The sequence below is a fragment of the Juglans microcarpa x Juglans regia genome, chromosome 1D, assembly GCF_004785595.1.
Source record: "Juglans microcarpa x Juglans regia isolate MS1-56 chromosome 1D, Jm3101_v1.0, whole genome shotgun sequence".
NCBI lineage: Eukaryota > Viridiplantae > Streptophyta > Magnoliopsida > Fagales > Juglandaceae > Juglans > Juglans microcarpa x Juglans regia.
In genome coordinates this window covers 998,154-1,013,097 of record NC_054594.1, presented here as the reverse complement: position 1 = coordinate 1,013,097, position 14,944 = coordinate 998,154, and the positions used below count along the sequence as shown (strand labels likewise).

Here is a 14,944-nt window from a genome sequence, read left to right as displayed (position 1 = left end):
GAAGAGAAAAACAAATGAAAATATAATAAAATAAAATTTAGGGCATAGGTGATTCGTTCTAAGAAAAAGTGTGTTAAAAGGTTTCAAGTAGAGAGAAATCAGAAAATAGTAGACTAATTGACCTGAATCATTAACATATTAGCGAATGAATAATGGTAGGGTTATTCTACTACTATCCATTTACTATTTTTTTTATATTTAATTTTTTTTTTATTTTACTTAATGATTAAGGAAGTGAGTATTAATAAAGTTATATATTTTTTTAATTTTTTCTTAGTGATTAAAGATGTTAAAAATATACTTAAAAGAAAATGATAAAAAAATAAAAAAATTTGAAATGAACTTGGATAGTAGATGGATAGTAATAAAGTAGTAACTCTATCACTACCTTTAGTGAATAAGTAATCCTCTTTAAAATTATAATTTTTATGCCTAAATAATTACAATAAATTAATTGTGAGTACCCTACGAGCAAACTCCACTGGAGGATTTGACAATAGAGCTATCAATTTTTATTACGATTATATTATTCACTTTCCTAATAATTGGTCATATCATGATTATATTATTAGAAAATAATTTGCACATAATATTTTTCAAATACTTTACGTAATTATATTGTAAATGAGATGTATTTTTATAAAATATCTTATGAAAGGAACATTATTTTACAAAAATGCCCTCCCTTTATACCTATATTATTTACTTGTGGGAAAAGTTAAAAGAGCAAAAGGAAGACATTTTCCTTTGCTTGAAATCAAAGCATGTTCTTTCTTTTTACACCCATAAAAGAAATGCAGCTGAACATCAACTCGTAGCTTTTGGCTTCTCTACGCCATTCCCTTTGCTTCAAAATGCTCGTCTCGACTTTTTGAAAGGTGAAAAAGGCTTGGAAGTGAGCCAGCCATGTATGTTTCCATATTATATAAATTCACTGCCTGATAAGACTACATATTGTTCATCCGTGACCAATTTATTGGTACTTTGATCCCCAGAGGAATCTCTTTTAACTTTGGGTTTGGACTGTATAGGCTGTGGAAACCACCAATACTTTCCAATTGAGGAATAATTAGGTGCTTTCTAAGACGTGAAATGCTAACTTACAAGGCACGTAAAGATTATAAAAGCCAAAAGGCTTTGTCTTTGGGATGGAATATTTGGCCAACTTTACCCATCTCATGCACGAGGTAAGTCTAATCTAGACTAGACTGTTATGAGAAGTGATAGAGTTATAAAGAGATTTTAATAAAATACATTCATAAATTAATATGATTTAGATCATATGAGCTCTATCAATCTGAGTTTATTTTTATGAAATCTTTTTATAATTTAATTTTTCTTATTATATTAATGTGAAAGAAATTAGCGAACTCATCTCAACAAGGAAAAAAAAAAAAAAAAGCAATTTTATTTTTAAACTTTGGTCGAATTGTTATTTATTTATGAAAAGGTAGTATTAATGTAAGAAAATGCAGACAAAAAGCAAAAGAAAACAAGAGAAAATAATATAACGGAAGTTTACTAGTAATACTAATACAACAGTAAATGAAGCAGTCAACAGAAAACTACAAAGTTTTCACCATACTCGGCCGAAAGAATAAAAGAAGTAGACGTGGGTAAATCCCAACCGTCCAAAAGCAAACCGACAGAATTTTCCAAAGCCAATAAGACTTGATTTTAATCACATAACCTGTTTAACACTCACATGATTGTTAAACAGATAATATAATTAAAAAAAATAATATATCCTTGAATACTCCATTTAAATTATTCATCTAACGGTCGGAGAACTCTGTCCTTGAAATAATGTAGCACCAAGAACATAATAATAAAATAAATGTACATAAATCTTTCTCTCCCTCTCTCTCTAAAGGATCAATCCGAGGGAAGCCAATCCCAATGCCAAGCCAGCAATTACCTTCTGCACGGACCTGATCGTAACTGCTCCGCTCTGCATTTTGATTCCACAAAGATTCAAACAGTAATTAATTTAGTTGATCAGTAATTAATTTTATGTGGTTAGTTGCGTGTTTATTTTTTAAGAAATAATTTATATAAATTTTAAATAAATAAATCTCGTATAAGTCTTTATAAAAAAATAAATTTTATTTTAAAAAAATATAAAAAAATTATTCTTTATTAATAAGATCTATTATTTTATAAAAAATTTGTATAAAATTTATTTATTTAAAGTTTGTATTTAGTATTATTTTTATTTTTTTAATAAATTTACAATTTTTAGACAACGACGACAATAAAAGCTGGACTGTATTACTGTATGACAGTCTGACAACGTCATTTCTTGTTTGACTGTGTTCTGCAACTAGAAATTTCACTCTAACTAATGAACATCTACGGTGCTTACTCGCGCGTGGGGAACACATTGTACTCTGTTTCTGTACACGGTCCGGTCCCTACTGGCTACTGAGCAAAGCTAACATAAAACTATAGAACAGAGATACAATGTCTCCGAAAGAGCATCTTAATAATGTATTTAGCTGTTAAAATAAGCTCAATGTCTCCGAAAGAGCATTTTAATAATGTATTTAATTGTTAAAATAAGTTGAGTTGAATTGAGTTGAAATATAAAATATTATTAAAATATTATTTTTTAATATTATTATTATTTTAAGATTTAAAAAAATTAAATTATTTATTATATTTTATATTAAAATTTAAAAAAATTATAATAATAAATTAAGATGAATCGAGAGTAATTAAGAATTTAAAGAAAAAAAAGTAAGATCCCAGATCTGAGCGCACATTGTACCGCGGTGCAAGTTAGGATCAAGGTTAAATGCATGATAACACGTACCTCATCGGCTAAGGAGGGACCGGGTGAGAAAGCGTCCAGACTCGGTCCCGGGGCTTCTGCCGGCGGCGCAGGAGGACTTAGCAATGCTGGCGCTGGGGCCGGCGCGTGGTGTTTCCTAGTTTTCGTTTTGGTCTTCTTCTTGCTGGGAGCAGGAGCCGGAACCTCAGCAGTTGGTGCAGAAACGGGAGCCGGAGGAGAGCTGGAGGGGACAGTTTCTGGTGCAGGTGATGGAGGAGATTTCGCCGGAGCAGGTGACGGTTGAGAGCTGACTGGAACAGGAGCTGGTGGGGAGCTTACTGGAGTGACAGCTGGAGGCGACGACGTGGGAGTCGTAGCCGCTGGGGCAGGCGCTACCGGTTTTTTCGATGGAGCAGGCGCCTCCGGCTTCTTCGATGGTGCAGGCGCCGCGGGCTTCTTCGATGGAGCAACAGCTGGTGGTACTGAAGACGATGTTGGAGACGAAACCGGAGCCGGAGACTTTGGTTTGGAAGGTGCTTTGGCTGGAGATTGTGGTTTAGACGGAGCTGCGGCAGGTGGAGTCGGTGTAGTAGCAGTTGGCGGAGCTTTCGACGGCGCAGCAGCTGGAGATTCGGCTCCGACGCTGCTGGCAATGACGCAGATGAATGCGAATGCAAATGCGAGAAAGCACTTTCGATCCATTGCTTCAGAGAGAGTCAGAGACAGAGACTTGAAGACGGTAATAGATGGGTAGCGCTTATATATAGGCCCACTCAAGTAAACCGGGACGGGAGTTGTTGGATCTGGGCCGTTCGAGGAAATGGGGTCCAGAAGAAGTGGGCCCGAAAGTAACCGTTGGATCAACGTCCAAAGAGAATAAAGGAGGATCGGGTTAGAGGGTCCCACATGGCACAATCGAACAAAGGTGACAGTGTAAATGTGGCGCTTGAAACAGTCTGGAGTGGGACCCATTTTAGCTTCAGCAATTCCCTGCTTTGATTATGCGCAGTAGTAGTTGGTACAGCTGGATTGTTGAGGTGGGGACAGTGCCAGCCTTTACGATCCCTAGAGGACAAGACAGAAAGAGAAACCAACGAGACCTGGCCACGTGAAATGTTGCAGTGTGGGTGTGGCTACTACGCCGCCCCCACCTTTATCATTGAGTATACCGCTCAGGTTTTTTTATTTTATTATTATTTTATAATTTTTTAATATATTTAAATATTTTTAAAAAATAAAAAAATATATCAATATATTTAAAATCATTTTCTTAATAATTAAAATAAAAAAAAATTTTTTAACCAGCGAACAAACCAAATAGATAAAATAATATTTTTCTATATGTATATATATAATGAATTCTACGTGTATATATATAATGAATACGATAAAATTATGCGGGGTGGTTCTACTCGCTCTCATTAGTAAATTTTATTTCTTATTTTTTGTAAGTATTTTTTAATATTTTTTTAAAAAAATTTATAATATTATTAAAAAAATATTTACTTAATTATTAAATAAAAAAATTTAAAATAAATAAACCAGCAAGAGTTACTAGCGGAGCAATAGCTTTTTCCAATTATGAGAAACTTTGTTTTATATTTTCTTTATGATATCTCTCTCTGTGACTGTGTTTGCATTGTCTTTTGACCCATTTTGCTACCCTCTGTAAACTGTCCATCATCGATGTGAAGTACTTTGCTTGCCCTCTTTTGATTTTTGGGTCTTTTAACGGTCTGTATTTAGAAGTTTCTGGCAATGGCAACGGGCATCCATCATGCACGCGGTTCCTGTCCGTGGGAAATGGGAATAAGTCCAGCAGAAGTCTTGACTCTTCTGTCCCCACTCACCGTGCATGAGTCTAGGCTATGTAAGTATGAAATTTTTTTCCTTACACTTAGTATCCATTACTCCACACTTTATATCTCATCAAAAATATTCTCATATTTTATAAAAAAAATCTCCACATCCTATAAAAAAATTATAGATGTAAAATGTGAGAATGAATAGTGACTGATGCATAATAAATCTCAAATATTTATATATAAACTTTATGAAAAAATATAATTAATGTTCATGAGTTGTATCTCACTTTTTTGTCCATAGTTTTGATCGCGTTATATAATATCTTGGGTATAAGAAAAATTAGAAAATGGAAAAATTTTCTTAAAATTCTTTTTATCACCATCCTCTCAACATTAAAAATAGTACACATACATGAATTATTTTACAATTTTTAATACAACTATATTTTAAATGATGGATATTTTGTAAAATAACTTGTAAATATAATGAAATTACTTCCCTCTTATAATTTGTTAGCTAGCGGAATGCTGACGTGGCAGGGCAATTTCACGCTCTGCTAGGGTTTCATTAACTCGCATTTTGGGTGATCTGGTCTGCAGCTTCAGCCGTTGCCAGAGTTTTCCCCTACGGTAGCCTTCTGTTACTGGCGAGATTTGTTATGGGTTTGAATGGGCCTGAGGCGGCAATTGCTATTGGTGGTGAGGGAGGTGGAGCAAAGGGGGAATGGGCTAAATGTGGGAATCAGGGATTATGAGGGGATCATCAATCCTTTCTGGATGTGCTGAATCGACCTTTGTCTGTAGTTAAATTTCTGATTCCTCTAAGATGACCAGAGTTGATTGATGGGGTGTTGGGTTTTGTATTTTCTGAGGTGGAGATGGAGCGGGTTGCCCAGGATTTGAAGTTCGCTTTGATCCTTAAATTCAACTCGGGAGAGTAGTGGCGGGATATCAATTTAGATTGTTTAACTGGTCTGTAGATTTTGATGTTAGCTACATTGTACCAAACTAGAGCTATAAGGGCAAGACTTTGTGTGGAGATTGATCTACTAGATGAACCATTTTCAGGATTTTTCGATAATTGCTGGCAATAAAGAGCCTAGATGGCAAGAGGTGGTGTATGAAAAGAAAGGTTTTTATTGTACAAAATGTTTCAGGCAGGGACATATTGCAGTGGTGTGTCATGTTGGAAAGCAGAAAAAAAAAATCCAAACTAATAGGAAGAATGATCCGAAGGGTCATAAGAAAGAGGGGGAGGAAAAAGTGTGGAAGGACGTTGGGAGAAAAAAGAATGTTCGGGTTGTGGAGGAGAAGATTGTTGGAAGTGGGAAAGAAGTTGTTATTGAAACACAAGTTCAAAAGCATGTTAATGTAATTGCAGAGGAAGGTACTAGTGGGTTGAAAGAATTAGTGCATGTGGAAGAGGATAATGCTGTTGATAATGTTGTGGTTGAGGAAGGAGAAATTACTAATGATGGCCATACAATGGAGAAGTATGAAGCAGGGGAGAAGGTGGTTGCTGAGTCGATTTTGAAGATTGTTAGTGAATAGGGTCAGTTTGGCCGAGAGGTGGAAGTCATGGTTGAAGGCATTACTCATAGGAATCGTTTTGAAGTGCTTTCAGAAGGGGAATGTGAAGATATCTCAGAATCTCAGAAGGATTACAATTCTAATCCTAGCGCAAGTATGGATAAAGAGATTGAGACAAGTTGTCAAAAAGAATCAGTGGTAAGGAAGTCTCAAAGGGTTAAGGCCCAACCTTAAAAACCGAATTCATGATTGATAAGATCATAGTGTGGAATATTCGTGGTGTTGGAACATTGCGGAGGAGATTGACGAAGTTTGACGTGTCTATATTAGTGATTTCAGAACCGTTTCAAGTTGTTGACAGATTGCAAAGCTGGGCAAATACTTTAAACTTTCCTATGATCTACTCAAATATGGATGAAGGAGGCAAAATATGGGTTTGTTGGAAGGAAGAGATTGATTTTGAATTGATTAGTGCATTTAATCAATCAATTACATGTGTTTTTTCAGGAGGTGATAAGTCGTTTTTGGCAATATTTGTTTATGCAAAATGTAACCATATAGATTGACAAGCTTTATGGGAACATTTGGGGGAGTCTCTAGTGTGGGCTTGCCTTGGGTGGTGCAAGGGGATTTCAATATTATTTGATCGAATGAGGAGAGGAAGGGTGGTAGGTCGAGATCTGTTTTGGCTATGGAGGATTTTAACTCTTGTATTGATAGGTGTGGAGTTCTGGATTTAAGGATGGAAAGGAGACAACCTTCTTGGTGTAATGGTCAACTTGGTATGGCTAGAAGCTAGGCCAAACTTGATAGGGTGCTCGTGAACAATCTTTTTTGGCTCATTTTGGGAAAGCTTCTGCTCAATTTTTAGAGAGGCAAACTTCGGATTATTCTCCTATTTTGTTAAAGTTTTTTTCTGATTTCAGGCGTTATGGACCTTCTCCATTTCGGTTTCACAACATGTGGATTTCTTATGAAGATTTCTTGAATGTGGTGACAAGCTCTTGGAGAGAATCAATTGTATCAAATTCTGGTTTGTCCAAATTAGCCAAGATATTGAAAAGATTGAAGATTGCGCTTCGAACTTGGAATAAAAAAAAGTTTGGGCAAGTGGATGTTGTTATTCGAGAGTTGGAAGAAAGATTGGAGGTCCTTGAGGGATCCTTGCAATCAAATTATAATGAAGATGATAAGGCAGATTTATTGGCAACAAAGGCTGAACTAGAGGTCTGGTTGAAACAAGAGGATATGCGCCTAGCTCAACAAGCGAAGAAAAAGTGGTGGGTGGAGGGTGACCAGAATTCTAGATTTTTCCATGCAATTATTGCACAGAGAAGAAGTAATTATAGTGTCAGAGAAATGAGGCTTCCGGATGGGGGTTTTTTTTATTCTCCAAGAAGAGTTCATGAAGAGGCTGTGAAGTATTTTGAGTCGTTTCTGATGCAAGAAAATTTAGTTGAACTACCGGATTTGAAACAATTGTTTCCTCAAGGTATTTCTAATGATAATGCACAGAAGCTGAAGCTCGAACCAATGGAGAGAGAAGTCAAATTGGCTCTCTCTTCAATTGGTTCTGATTCTAGCTCGTGGCTTAATGGTTTTGGATCTGCTTTTAATTTGGCATGTTGGAATATAGTGAAGATGGATGTTATGGAGGCGGTGAAGGAGGTTTTCAGAGGGTGAGCTTCCTCAGTATTACATAGCTTCTTACTTGCTGCCTATTCCTAAGGTGAAGAATCTACAGAGTTTTGATAAGTTCAGACTGATCAGTATTTGCAACGTCATCTATAAGGTTTTCTCTAAACTTTTAGTTTATAGATTATCTTCGTTGCTTGATAAGATAATTTCTCCTGAGCAAGGGGTGTTTGTTAAAGGTCGAAATATATTGGATAATATTTTTCTTACTCAAGAGATGACGAAATTGTTACATAGGAAGGCTAGGGGGAATATCTTGTTGAAAATTGATATGAGTAAGGCATATGACTGAGTGGATTGAAGGTTTCTGGATCATGTTGTACTTACTCTAGAGGTACCGGATTTTTTTTCAGAAATTGGTGAATAATTGTGTTTGTTTGCCTTGGTTCTCAGTGATTATGAATGAAACTTATAGAGATTTATTTAAATCTAAGAAGGGTTTCCGGCAGGAAGATCCTCTTTCCCATATTTATTTATTCTTATGGAGGAGATATTGTCGAGGGTGCTAAATAAGGTTGTGATGGAGGGGAGTATTTTGCCTTTCTCGCACCCCTCAAATGCTCCGAGATTTTCTCACCTTCTTTATATAGATGATCTAGTTATTTTTGCTAATGGAACTAGGAGGTCAATAAGAGGTTTGATGTGTGTTTTGAAACAATATGAATGTTGGTCGAGGCAATGTATGAATCTGGATAAATCGACAATTTTTTTTTTCTAAATAGGTTTCACATAATCGATCTAGGGAGATTTTGGAGGAAATAAAACTTTTAGAAGGAAGTTTTCCATTTTCTTATTTGGGTGCTCTGATAGTAGATAGTCGCTTGAGAGCTATACATTTTGAACCTCTGGTGGAGCGAGTTAGGAAGAAAATCTTAAGCTGGAAAAGTAAATTGATTTCGCAGGGTGAAAGGCTTATTTTGTTAAGGCATGTGCTCTCGAGCATGCCTATTCACCTTCTTTCAGTTTTGCAAGTGCCAAAAACTGTGATCAAGAAGATTAATATTATTTTTAAATTTTTTATGGGGTGAACATCAAGGAAAAAATAAATATAAATGACGATCTTGGAAGAAATTATGTTTGCCGGTAGAGAAATGAGGTATTGGGGTGCGGAAGTTGAGCGAGGTGCAAAAATTCTTATTCATGAAATTTGGCTGGCAGATTTTGTATCAAAACTCATTGTGGGCTATTTTTTTTCAAAGCCAAATATATCAAGAACAAGCACATTTCCTTATGTATTAGTGATGGTGCTGCTTTGATGTTCTGGAAAAAGATTATGGCGGCTTTGTTAGATTTGTGAACAATTCTTTCTCGAAAATTAGAGAGGGGCGGGTGTCATTATGGTATGATAATTTTATGGGTTCTGGTCCTCTTTGTGATAAAATGATGGTTAGAGAGGAAGAAAAGACAACCAGTATTCGAAAATTTGTTGTTAATAATGTTTGGGATATGGATAGACTCCAAATGTTATTGGGTACATAAAGAGCCTTTGAGGTGATGGAAAAAGTGGGGAATCTGAGAGAGGAAAAAGACATTTTAGTATGGAGACCTGAAAAAAATGGGTGTTTTTCATCCAAATCTGCATAAGAATGTATCAGAATTAGAATGCCGAAATTTCCTTGGGCCAAGTGGAAATGGAATAAATGGTTACCAAATAAAATATCAATTTGTATGTGGAACATTACTTTTAATTGCCTTAGTGTGGATGATCCAAGTACGGAAATTAGAGATCCCGATTGTGTCGCGTTGTGAGTGATGTGTAGAGGGTAAGGAAGAGGATTTGGATCATATATTGCGTATGAGAGATTTTGCACATGAAGTATGGAGAAAGTGTTTAGCTGAACTCAAGATGCCATTTCGAGAAAAATAAAATTGGAGGGAGCGGACTCAGATATGGTTTAATAGAGCAAGAAGGAGTTCTCAAAGTGGCTTGTTGTTGGGTCTAATTCCTAGCTTAGTGGTTTGGAGATTGTGGGGGTGTCGATGTGTAGCAAGGATGGAAGGGAAATATGAAAATATTATAGAAGTCTGGACTTCGATTAAACACTGGGTGAGGGTCATTGTCAAAGGTTTTGAAGGAATGAATATGGAGAATGGTGACTTACAAGTATTGCAGAATTTGGGGATTCGAGTTTCTATGAAGAATTCTGGCTGTTTGTAGGTTGTTCGGTGGTTAAGGCCATTCTCAGGTAGATTGAAATTAAATTTAGATGGTAGATGCCTTGGTAATCCTGGTATTGGGGGGGGGGGGGGTTAAGATTTTGCGTGATCACGAGGGAAAGTTAATTTTTTCTTTCTCAAAATTTTTTGGATCGGTTACTAACAATGAAGTTGAGTTACGTGCTGTCGTGGAAGGAATAAAATACTGTCGGCAGTTGGGATTTTTTTGCATTGATATAGAATGTGATTCTTAATTGTGGTTTCTTGGTTGGTGGGTAAATATTGTACAGTTTAGTATTTTTAAAATTTTTGGGATCATTTATTATCTCTTTTGGAGGGTTTTGATTTTTCCATATCTCATTTGTATAGAGAAGGTAATAAGGTAGCGGATGAGCTTGCTAGAGGTGGTGCTATGGGTGAGGAGTATTTCGTTTTTGAGGTTGCTTAGTTACCACGTTCTATTAGGGGACTGTATAGGTTCTATAGAATGGGTAAAGCTTATGTTCGACATAGGAAGTTATGTTGATGTTTTGGCTTGCTGAGTAAGTAGGTAGTATGGTTGGGAGTTGTTTGGCTAGTTTATTAAGTTGGATTTTTGTAACCACGGTTTTCCTCCGTCACAAGTGAGGTTATTAATAAAGTGCTGATGGTGCCAGCCTCCTTTTGGCCAAAAAAAAAAATTGTAAATATAAACATTATTTTACAGATATTCTCAATTTAAAACATAGTTATATAAAAAAATTATTTAAAGAGCTATAAGTGTATCTCACACATGTATACAAAAATCTATGAGTACGTTTATGTTCTAAAACACGAATAATGCATGTTATCTCAAAGGCTGGAATATGAGTATATATAATTTTTCCTTTCCAATCTGTCTCAATTAAATTTTTAAATATTTTGTATCAAACTATATTGTGGTGAATTTGAAGAGAGAAATATAAGTGAATGTTGAAAATATAAATAGTTCCAATTTGAATCGGTCGGGCTATTGTCGTGGCCTTAACAGACACCAATAGCATTTTGCCACATCACATATTCCACATAAACCAAAAGAGGTGCATCACATTGGAATATGAATTATGCAGGATCAAAACCTGTAAGCCCTAGTTGTTCCTCGCGTTCCTCGACCTCAACCTCATCACCTCACTCTTTTCTTGCCGCCGTCACCCACCGCTGCTCCGTCACTCTTCAGTAATTTTGCCATCGCCCACCATTTTCGACGCCCACGTACAAACTCTTATAATATTCTAAACCCAAACGAACCAAAGACTACAATGGTCGAAAGGCACTCCCTTTCTCATCGCAATCAAACCTAACCTTGACGACAACATTTTTTCTATTGCATAATTCTCTCCCACTTTGATCTTTTCTCTCCCAACTCAGGAGAAATCTTAGTACTATTAAATGGGGGGATCATATTACGAAAGCATAGGAGTTCTAGAAAAAAGCAGAAAAGAAGCTCAACGGCTGGGGTTTGTTCTGTTCCAAATATGAAGACATCGTCGATCTCTTTGATAAATCTGCCAATTCCTTCAAACTCGCCAAATCCTATACAATTTTAACTAATATATCATACAATAATCTTTTCTTCCTCTTTTTCTTTGCTTGTTTACTGGTAAAGAATTGAGGAAAAAATAATAGGAATTGAAAGTTTTGATCTTTGTGACAAATTGGTCGTATTTCAAGTTTACTCTATTAACCCATTGATTTTTTTCATTGGCGATAGTAATGAATCAATTTTGGACATTAATCATTGATATTCCTTTAATTTTGGAAAAATTTTGATTTTCTGTGGAATAATCAGGAGCAATGGAAGCAACGATGAAGAGAGGGGGTGGAGAGAGTGGCAGATAGGGGAGCAGAAAGGGTCGCGTTCCTCATGTGTGTTCTATGCAAGAGGATGGAGAGGGGATGAGGGATGGGTCACGTGCGTGATCTCTTGCAGTGGGGGCACATGGTAACTAAGGTGCGAAGCCTACGTGGCACTCACCCATTTGAGGGCTATTATTTGAAGATCAACAACCTAACCGGCCAAAAGATTAACTCATATTTATATATATATATATATATATATATATATATATATATTTATATAGTGAGGAATATAGATGTTACAAGAAATTAAGCTAGAGGTACAAAAACCCACTTAATCTGTATTAATAACAGAATGCACACTTATTAACGATATATACACTTAACTTGCAAAAATATACAGAAAACAAAACAAAAGAGTGCTGCCGTGCGCGTGTAGTACTGCTCCTAACATTTTCCTAAAAAGAAAACCATGGCCTATGATCAGAATTTAAATCAACAAGAATCTATTTATGTGTGTCTAAAACTTGGCAAACCAGCTGCATCCATTCTAAACTCTCCCAATGCCATTTTTTGAAGCTGAAAAAGCGTAATATATATACATGAGAAAAAATGATAGGGTTACAATTCTCTTACTATTCATTTATTACTCATTTTATATTTAATTTTTTTTAATATTTTATTTTACTTAATGGTTAAGGAATTGACTATTAATAAAATTATATATTTTTTTAATTTTTTCTTAATGGTTAAAGATATTAAAAAAATATTTAAAATAAAATGATAAAAAAAATAAAAAACTTGAAACTATGAGTAATAAATAGCAAGTAATAGGGTAGTAATCCTATCACTACCCATAGCTGAAGCCTGAGATACCTAAAGCATCCAATCTTTCTACAGAAATGATAAACGTCCCGAAAGTGTATCCATAAACCTTTTTTTTTTTTTTTACTAATGATTAAGTAAATTTTTTTTAATGATGTTGTGAATTTTTTATTTCTATTAAAAAATGTTTATGATGAGTAAAAAAAATACATAAAAAATAAATAATAAATAAATAAAAAGATGAAATGTTGTTTTTGAGACACAAATTTTCGATAAGTGTAGTGTTGCTGATCTTTCCAAGCAATTACCAACACAATTCTATCCTCGAAAAACACGCGCGCTCTAAAGAAAATGGCATAACTTGTTGAAATGCAAGGATATTATCCCATATTCCCAACACTGCCATGGAGGGGCTAGCAAATTCTGGAACCAGTGAACAATGATTGCTGAATCTGGCTAAAAAAATCACATGCTTCAACAAAACCCAGTTGGAAGCAGTAAATTAGCCCGCCCTTAAAGATAATAATTCAGCATATCTGTTAACCCTATGCCCAAATGAAGAAACAAACCAAAGATAAAACCACCATTAGCTGCTCTAATTTGTATGCTCCCACAACCTGAAAACCCGGGATTACCAAAAGCTGATCCATCAATATTGATCCCGTTAAATTTGAGAGTGGCATTACCAGGCCGCGGCCGGCCTCCAGCAAATTGGGAAGGTTCTCTTGGTTTTGACAAGAGTGGATTTCAAACATGGAGATCTCAGTAGTGAAGCTTTAAATTTGCATAGGTTTGATGAATCCATTTAAATACTCCTTTATCCATCTAGTAGTTTATTGATGACAGTAGTAATCACTGGCTTTTCATCATCATTAAAATAATGATAATTTCCAGCTGAACATAACTCTCATAAGTTAAACATAGGAGTAATGGAATTTCAAGAAGGGAAAGTACTTGATCACCTTTCTTCTAGAAGCCAATCTCCAATTGACCAGTCTGTATATCTTTCAACTGGAAATGCAGTAAAGCTGAAAACCCAAACAGGTCAGCAAAACGCTTCCATACAGCTGAATTAAGCTACTTCTCCTGCAACAAACAAGTGATTGATAGATATATTCGACCCTTGGAGACATTACATATATAGAAATATATATCGTTGTTAGTTCTTGCGCTCGGAATGTTTAGGAATAAAGTAAACGTGAGAATTTTATATTTCTGAAATATTTGAGTTTCTTAGTCATTCTTAAAGGTAAGTTTAGTTACAATATTCTCAAATATTGTTTTTAATCATGCTGAGTTGACAAAGTCCGAGATCATATATATGCTTAAAAATCTATGCAGCGCACGCGAAACTCCAAAGTAGTAAAGATCACATGCGACTTAGTTTAATTTGATAGATACAGATGACTAGATGAACTAAACAGCCATAGATTCTGATTCATGCTGACCCTTTAGCAGTAGTGGCAAAAGGCATTAACTAATGCTAGCTATAGTATAAATATATTTAAACCAAGTTAGCACGCTAAAAATAAGATTGGAAACATGCTTTTGTTGTAGATGTGGTAGCCGCAGATCCTTGAGACCCACAAAATTGTACTTGGCTGTATATAGATCTAGTGGGTTTCTTTCGATTCTTGAGCTGGAAACTGAATAACATTTCATTAATCGAGCTGAGAACTAGCTAGTGTGTACTTGTCAAGTTCTAAAGTGATTATTCTGGGACACATGATTAATGGCGCCATTGATACGCTTGTTATGGAGGGGGACCAGAGCCTGGTTAACTTGATTTTTAAGGAAGCGAGATGGGGTACATCATGACTTGCTTGTATCAACTGCAACCCCATTGTTTCATTGGCAAAAGAAAAGTTTGATAGCTGTACCTCTGAATCTTTCATTTGAAATTAACTGGTCCTTAAGTATTTTCCTATATATTATATAGTCCCGAAATGGAATTGTGGTCCATCACCCACCCATTTATAGTCAGGACTATGGGGACTGAGCGGATGATTAGTGATTACTTTGTTTGTTGCGCAAACAAAGCACAGCATGCATGCCATGGCATAATGACATGGCGGGTGTGCTTTTCTCATTTTGTTGCAGAAGAATAGGAAACTAAGTAGTTTTGAGAGCCACCCTGTGCAATGTGATTTGGCGCCGAGAGGAACACTTCCATTCTTGTCAGTTCAGTGACTCAAGTTGATGGAAGTACTCGTGTTAATGATCCTCCCCATCATATATATGTAGATAGCTTTGAAGTAAGAATGCTTAAAGTGGGAGTTGAGACTCATCATGTGTTTTTGACTCTCATTAAACTTAAAAAGATAGATGTTTGAGGCAATGATGT

At 35.7% G+C, this 14,944-nt stretch overlaps 2 protein-coding genes across 3 annotated transcripts; one reads left to right on the top strand and one right to left on the bottom strand.

Moving 5' to 3' along the window:
• Positions 1-1,503: 1,503 nt before the first annotated feature.
• LOC121235045 (lysine-rich arabinogalactan protein 18-like) lies at positions 1,504-3,530 on the bottom strand. Of its 2 annotated transcripts, none has more exons than XM_041131269.1 (2): positions 2,816-3,528; positions 1,504-1,951 (listed from the first exon to the last, which is right to left on the bottom strand). In XM_041131269.1, exons 1-2 carry the CDS (start codon positions 3,473-3,475, stop codon positions 1,868-1,870), a joined length of 744 nt encoding a protein of 247 aa, XP_040987203.1. In that variant the 5' UTR covers positions 3,476-3,528; the 3' UTR covers positions 1,504-1,867. The 2 variants fall into 2 exon arrangements, with proteins under 2 accessions (XP_040987203.1, XP_040987196.1); XM_041131262.1 differs by lacking the exon at positions 1,504-1,951 and adding an exon at positions 2,281-2,491 and having other exon boundaries at positions 2,743-3,530.
• A 2,626-nt stretch (positions 3,531-6,156) lies between these two features.
• On the top strand, positions 6,157-7,791 carry LOC121268148. The gene is made up of 3 exons (XM_041172280.1): positions 6,157-6,306; positions 6,829-6,875; positions 7,035-7,791. The coding sequence occupies exons 1-3, from the start codon at positions 6,157-6,159 to the stop codon at positions 7,789-7,791; spliced, it is 954 nt and encodes a 317-aa protein (XP_041028214.1).
• The last annotated feature ends 7,153 nt before the right edge of the window (positions 7,792-14,944 follow it).

Bases quoted from the DNA above. Each gene is read 5' to 3' on its own strand.
- LOC121268148 (XM_041172280.1), top strand. From the start codon at position 6,157: ATGGTTGAAGGCATTACTCATAGGAATCGTTTTGAAGTGCTTTCAGAA. The intron at 6,307-6,828 runs GTAAGGAAGTCT...TTGTATTGATAG, and splicing joins GTTGTCAAAAAGAATCAGTG to GTGTGGAGTTCTGGATTTAA. The intron at 6,876-7,034 runs GTAATGGTCAAC...TTCTGATTTCAG, and splicing joins AAGGAGACAACCTTCTTGGT to GCGTTATGGACCTTCTCCAT.
- LOC121235045 (XM_041131262.1), bottom strand. From the start codon at position 3,475: ATGGATCGAAAGTGCTTTCTCGCATTTGCATTCGCATTCATCTGCGTC. The intron at 2,492-2,742 runs TACTTTTTTTTC...AACAGCTAAATA, and splicing joins TGCGCTCAGATCTGGGATCT to CATTATTAAGATGCTCTTTC.